This window comes from Pinus tabuliformis, chromosome 2_1, assembly GCF_031772625.1.
Source record: "Pinus tabuliformis cultivar Carrire ecotype Pingquan chromosome 2_1, CPIR1, whole genome shotgun sequence".
Taxonomy (NCBI): domain Eukaryota; kingdom Viridiplantae; phylum Streptophyta; class Pinopsida; order Pinales; family Pinaceae; genus Pinus; species Pinus tabuliformis.
Window position 1 is genome coordinate 489,191,843 of NC_142299.1, and position 7,028 is coordinate 489,198,870.

General features: G+C 38.5%; 1 protein-coding gene across 1 annotated transcript; it reads right to left on the reverse strand.

Moving 5' to 3' along the window:
* Positions 1-354: 354 nt before the first annotated feature.
* Positions 355-6,752, reverse strand: LOC149201045 (uncharacterized). The gene is made up of 7 exons (XM_089401177.1): positions 6,447-6,752; positions 4,920-4,990; positions 4,739-4,815; positions 4,596-4,647; positions 4,441-4,474; positions 4,139-4,349; positions 355-3,986 (listed from the first exon to the last, which is right to left on the reverse strand). Exons 1-7 carry the CDS (start codon positions 6,750-6,752, stop codon positions 355-357), a joined length of 4,383 nt encoding a protein of 1,460 aa, XP_089257303.1.
* Positions 6,753-7,028: the final 276 nt, after the last annotated feature.

Below are 7,028 nucleotides of genomic sequence, written 5' to 3' on the forward strand. Positions count from 1 at the left end.
CAGAAAATTGAAAAAGTCAAAACATCACACAGAGATAGCAAAAACAACAACGATACTAATTAAAAAACAAGATACGCAATATTGATAATAAGCCTATGAAAGAGTCTGCCAGTGCTGCTATCTATCCATATAACACGCTTTCATAGCGGTTTCCAGTCAAAACTATTTTGGTTTTTTCATGTGTCAGTAAAACAGCTTCTTCATGTCCACGGCAATGGAACAGGCCCACTGTTTGCAGTAGTTGGCAAAACATGAAAACATTCACCATGTCTAACTCATCTGATTTCCAATGCATTGATTAGATGGTTGACCTCCACTTTTCACATTACAGGGGTTATCCTTTAACTTGAAGGGTCAAACGACCTTCTGCCGCTGAATGCTGAATACCTTGCCAGCTTCATAGTCATTGGAAATTGCCCTTCCTCGGCGCCCACCCTTCCTCTTGCGATATGTAATCGCGTCACGAACCCACAGTGCAGATGTAGATGATTCTGAGCCAGAAACCTCCTTTTTCAGAAATACAGAAGAAAGGAAGCGCTCGTCCTCCATAAACAACTGAAAATTCATACCCTGAAGCATGACATCCACTGCTTCCAAGTTGAAATTTACAAAACAACCATCTTTAATGATCTCATATAGTCCTGCCACTAAATCAGGAAATTCTACTAACAGACCATCCGAGACTACCTCAGCAAAAGTAGTGGCAAACAACATCGTTTCCTTTCTATTGTGAGGATCAGGTGTTTGTACCAGTAAACGCTTCTTTTCCTTTTCCCATCGCACCATTCTCGTTGTGTTCACTTGAATATTCTCCGCTTCACCAGTTTCTCTTGCCAATAACAGAGAATATTGCATCACGAGTGGTTCTCTCACTCCATAGACTGGACAATCCAGAAGCCCTTTCACAAGCTGATGTCTCTTATTAGCTGGAATTTTGAAGGCAGGATTTGCAAGATATGCAATAAGTATTTTGTACAATCCCATCCCCAATATCCCCTCCCCTGGTGTCAGCTTTTCCCAAGGCATCATATTGTCTGGAGCAGAGATCTCTATTCTTCTCACCGATTGTGAGAGATTTTTAACTCCAAGATTATTATAAATTGAAAACAACACTTCCAAAGGTATTTCAGAATTACAGGGATTCGGCTGCCAAGTAAAATTTAATCTTCCTGAATATTCTTTGAACAATTCTTTCAGCTGCAAGTCATCAGGGACAAATGCTTTGTCTTTGATACAAACACGAATATCTCCATTATCTGTGCATACTGGCACTTTACAGACACCGTCAGTTTTAAGATATTGCTTTATACGAATGGGGGAACATGACCAGTTTTGTACAATATGCTTCCACACCAAACAACATTCTGATTCCAATATTATACGATGCCTGGAATTCGCTACCCATTCCCGCCACAGGGAGCAGTAGTCTTCCATTCGGGGATGTCTAGGTACACCCAGAGATTTCGAGAAGAAATCAAGTAGCGATGGCTCATCATACCAGCCTTCCAACACCTTTAGCCTTGATTTGAAAATGCCATCCACATCATGCACAACACATGAACTTGCTTCATGCCAACCATCATTTGGAATCCAAATGATTAACAGTTTGCTCTCGTGAGGCTTCCATTTTGAAGCCTGTAAATACTTATACAACCTTTTTATAGCGTTAAAATCTTTATGCTTTCGAATATGATGACCCACAATTATGTCACATCCTTTTCCAAATTCAGTGACCACTCCCACCTTTTTAAGAGTGTCCTTGAATTCATGAATAGTTTCTCCATAGTAGTCCTCATCAATAAAAGGAATATCATCATATTCAAGGGGAGAAGATTTCCCCTTGGAATCAAAGAGGAAAGACCTGGCTGGAGATTCGAAGCCTCTGGATGTTGCTAGCCATCTGCCTTCCGAAATACTACGTAGAAAAGCATCAGGCAACTTGCGTTTTTTTTTCAAATATCGGATCCACTCTAACAGAAGAAATGCATTCTCCTTTGTCAAAGCATGGGAAACAGCAGGAAGCTTGGCATTCGGAGGAAATAGCTCCGGAATATCTACAACATCGAGGTCTCTTCTAAAAAATGTAACCAAATCAATATCTGAATACATCGAACCTCTTCCACAAGGTGGGAGCATAATGGAATCTTCAGAAACCAAATCATTGCCCGAATACATCAAATCTTCTGCACAAGGTGGTAGTTTAAGGTAATCTTCAGAAAGTGTTTCAAAATCCAGAGTCCAGGGATTATTCCCCATTAACTTGGCCCAGTTACCTGTTGATGCAGGCACGAGAAACTTTCGCGACCGTCGTTCCCTGATTAGATACCCATCTTCAACAACCAGGGGAATATTCTTGCAAAGGCTGACAAGCTGTTTGTACGAGATTTTGTTATTTGTATAGGAATAGTGCAAAAAATGTGCAGTGGTGATGGCATGCTGACTGTCTTTCGATTTTGATACAGCATCCAGTAGCTGCTCAGCAAACTTTAACGTAGAAAGTTCTGTAATTTCAGGATGCTGTTTCAACCACTCACACAGTTTCTTACTTTCCTTGGGATCCAGATTTGTAATTGCTTTCTGAGTAGATTCGGGCATTAAGTAATATTCGACGGCACTTGCAAGTTCTCCAGACCATTTTGTAAGCCATGATATATGCGATTCCTTCGACGAGAGATAAATTCTGGTTTGGCCTGTAGCATCTAATACACTAGCCAAATCTGTGGTTTTGGAGGAACTTATATACTTCAACAAAGGAGCGTCTTGCAGGTGACTTGAAAGTCCCTCCCAATTTTCAGCAATAAAACAAAGAAGTTCAACATACAAATCTTCGGGAAGGCCTTCCAACCAACCAGACGACCGAATACAGGGAGCATACCAATTATAAGAGACATGAACTACGCCCAAGAAGTTTAAACTATTATAAAACTCTTCGTTATCAAGGGAAGGATGGACTATGTGTACATTACGACAAAACAGATGGGCTTGTTCGCTTTGCTGACCTTGTTTACTTGCTCTCTCAAGAATCCGTTTAAACGCTGGGAGTATTGTCCGAGCTTCTGTTGGCTTACTTAAAATTTTACCCCCAAAGCTGACGTCGCATAAAATCACATCCTCTGCTTTTAATTGTGCCTGAATGGCATCTCTGACTTGTGTTAGCTGTGGATAGCAAGGAATATCACATGGAAGGTAGCAAAAAACCCGAACTTTTGAAGATAAGGGTGACTTAGCACTTATCAGAGTACGGAATGCTGAACAAAATGCTAACGGGATACAGTGAAGGATTCCCTGGTTCCAACTGTTATTGAAAATGATGCTTTCTCTGGATGAAACCAGTAGAAAGTCTGCTTGTATAATAAATGAAAATCCAGTGACCATTTCGGTGGGATGTAAGGCATAGATACCCGCAGCTATCATATTTTCTCCTGTAAAGCGTTTGCCCAATGGAAAAGCTAATGTAATGGCCCATTTTGCAACATCTTTCCTCTGCTCAACCCAATACTCATTTTCCACGGGAAACCATTGCCTCCACATGTAATAACTGCATTGTCTCGTCAAAAAGTGATCTTCTTCTGCGACCAAATGCAGAACGAAGGATTCCGTGTCATTGGTCCCAGACCTTCGAATGTAATTTTCTCGAAAAACAGAGATTTTATTAGTTCTGTTAAGATCACCGTGTTTCAGCTCACGAACTGAGAGCTTCTTTATCTTAGATAAAAACAAGAGAACTTCAGGATGAATACTCAAGAGCTGTTGCTTTACAGCTTCAACCTTCTCAGGACGCAGGGGTAGAACTAAAACAGTATTGGGAAGTTGGCAACCATAAATTTCTTTGAGTTGTGCAATGCACGGCTTATCTTCTATCCATTCGGGGATAATATATCCAATATTAACATCAGATGGAGGGATTTCATTGAATCTGATCTTATATCCATTACTGAAAATGCAAGGCTGACTTGTGACCAAGAAAACGCTCTTAAATCCAATACCTGAAATGCAAAATAATAATTTTCCTTTCAAAAACGAAAAAATAAAAAATAAAAATCACACAATCATCTAATTGCACTAATGTCTAATTTAGAAACAAGGCAGGTGTCTATTTCATTGCAGGAACAGAGTGACTGAAACATATGTTTAATACCTTTTTCTCCAATATAACCATCTCCCCTGTCATTCGTTTTGGTAGATCGTCCCACGCTGCATATGGAATCAATATTCTGTTTCTGGAATCCCTTTTCATTGTTAAAAACCAGCAATGTCGCAGGAGCGCCTACGCCAGCGACATCTTCGGTTGTAAAGACCAACTCCAACGAAGGTTGCACATCTGGTGCATAGTCATTATCCTCCGCATTCTGCACCCAAATCAAAACACTAATCTTACCGTGAAAACAGAGAAAACATATAAAATTAAGAACGACTAGAACTTTGAAACTCATTAATTACCTGGATGAGATCCATAAGAAAACGCACATCCTTGCTGTATAATTCATCAGATAATTGTTTCCTGATCTTTTCAATGTGTTCCTTGGGGGTCGCCATAAATATCTCCAAACACAGACAACTTTAATTCCAACTCCTGTAAAAATCCCCAAACATACTAAACGACCACTCCACTGTAAAAATCCCCAAACATACTAAACGACCACTCCACTGTAAAATTCCCCAAACATATTAAACGTCCACTCCACTGTAAAAGTCCCAAAACATACTAAAACCCCCAGAGACACTTAACTTCAATTACAACACAGTAAATCACGATTCCCTCTGTAGAACGGCCAAACTAACCCTTGATCACAGGAGGGAATTTCACGTGAAGCTCTAAATTGTCAGGAATAGAATAAACTCAAAGCCGAACGAAACGATTTGTCGGGTCAGATCAGGTCAAATTTGGGGAATACGAACAATAATATTGTCATAAATACCTCGGTGGCTCCGCAAGGCAACAAGTAGCTGGCATTGGGAGTCTGTGTATGTTCGTAGTGGGATCACTGTTCTGCCAAAATCCAACGAAAATAAATAATTAATACCGTTAGATATTGACAAGCCAGTAATCTAACAATGGGCTCGGCATTTTCTGTGAATTGGCATGCCAGTTATTCGTTTTATTGCGGAGCCACCGAAGTATTTGTGACCATTAATGTTCGTATTCGTTTTCTTGCGCAGCCAATGGAGATCTTAGTGTTTTAATGGCTTCTTCGTACTTGCTGCGCCTCCCAAGATATCAAAGTAATGGCCTCTCCATAATTGCTGCGCCTCCAAACTCCATACTTCAAAATAAAACCTTAGTATTAACTGTTGACGAGAAATGTTCGTGTGGGCTGTTAACACATTAATTAATGGCTTCCTCATATATCTGAAATTTAAGCTATTTTTTAATTTTTTTTAATTTTGTGAAAACACATATAATTAGCAATTGCAACATAGTATCGTACCTCACTACAAGGAGTGGGGAAATATGGAAGGAAATTTTGGCGCCATATATTAAGTTACAACATCTTAAGATTGATTATGGATAAATTTGATGATGATTATGTTCCGTAATTATGTTTGAACATGGTTAATTATGGTCACATTATGGTTGATCATGAATATAGTAGTCTATTTTTCTTCATTGAAACATAATACAATGATCAAGTACACTTAGGTAATCTAAGCACTTTGATCGCCATTAGTTTAGATGAATACCGATTAGATGGATGTATACCTAGGGAATTAGGTTTTTGTGGAAATATCACTCAGTGAACGCTTTCTCAAGACCAGCGCTCTAGCTTTTGTTAAGGCTCTTGCAACAACTTAATTTGATATAAATATACGACAATAGGCTTACAGAAATATAAATGAAAAGCTTACCATTTAAAAGGGAGGACCTTCATTAAGTATGACATTCTTAGAGGGATATAAATGAAAAGTTTACCATTTAAATGGGAGGACCTTCATTAAGTATGGCATTCTGCTCAATGGCAAAACCTGAAACAAGTTGATGACCAGGATAAACGAGACTTAACTTACGCCCAAGTTCTTGAAATCTAGATGTAAATACGCAGTAAATCAATTGTAAATACTACTAAAAACAATAAAAAGCAATTGCAATTGCATAAATCAACTCCTAACTCATGTTCATTTATAAGAATTATTACTTTTGTGCTTTTTTCTTTCAACTTTTGTATTAAATTGTAACTTGAATTTAACTGAAAAAGTAGTTTGGTATGACGTATTCATCAGTTTTACCGTGAAAGAACAATTAATTAAAAAAAAAGGTATACCTTTACAAGAAAGTGAACATTATAGGCCATGGATCAATAACCCTTGATCTTATTCCTCATATGTATCACATATCTGTCATGATATTTATGCTTCAGATACATCCAATGTCGGCCTCTCCTCTGGAATTTGAATGGCCATAGGCCCAATTATGAACATGAATATCTTTATGAATAACAAGATCCTACCCTATTAGCCTTATTATCATCATATGGAGTTAAAGCCAGTCTTCTTCCTGACATAATGCACCTAAGCCCAGGCCCATCATCCTGGCTTGTAGTGAAGTCCTTTTTACTCACCACCTTGTAGACCTCACGAAGAACAGTGAGAAATGCATTCTCAACATTGGTGGCATCAAGAGCGGAAGTCTCAAGAAAAAACATGCCCTCCTTCTCTGCATATTGTTTAACATCGTATGTTGGGACTTCCCTCAAGTTCCCTAAATCAGATTTATTGCCAACAAGCATGATCACAATGTTGTTGTTTGCATGCATTCTCAGCTCTTTAAGCCACCAAGGTACATGCTCAAACGAGTACCATGTGGAGATATCGTACACTATTAGTGACCCTAGAGCTTCTCTATAATAAGTTCTTATGATTGTCGGGTACCTGCTTTTGTTTAATTCCTAACAAAACCAGTCAATATGTGAATATCAAACTTAATAGATAACTATATCTTAGTAAATTTTAGATTTCTGTTGATTTCAGTTCTAGGAATTCTATCTTGAAATTTTTAAAAAATTATAAAACCTTAACCTTATTATAAAGAA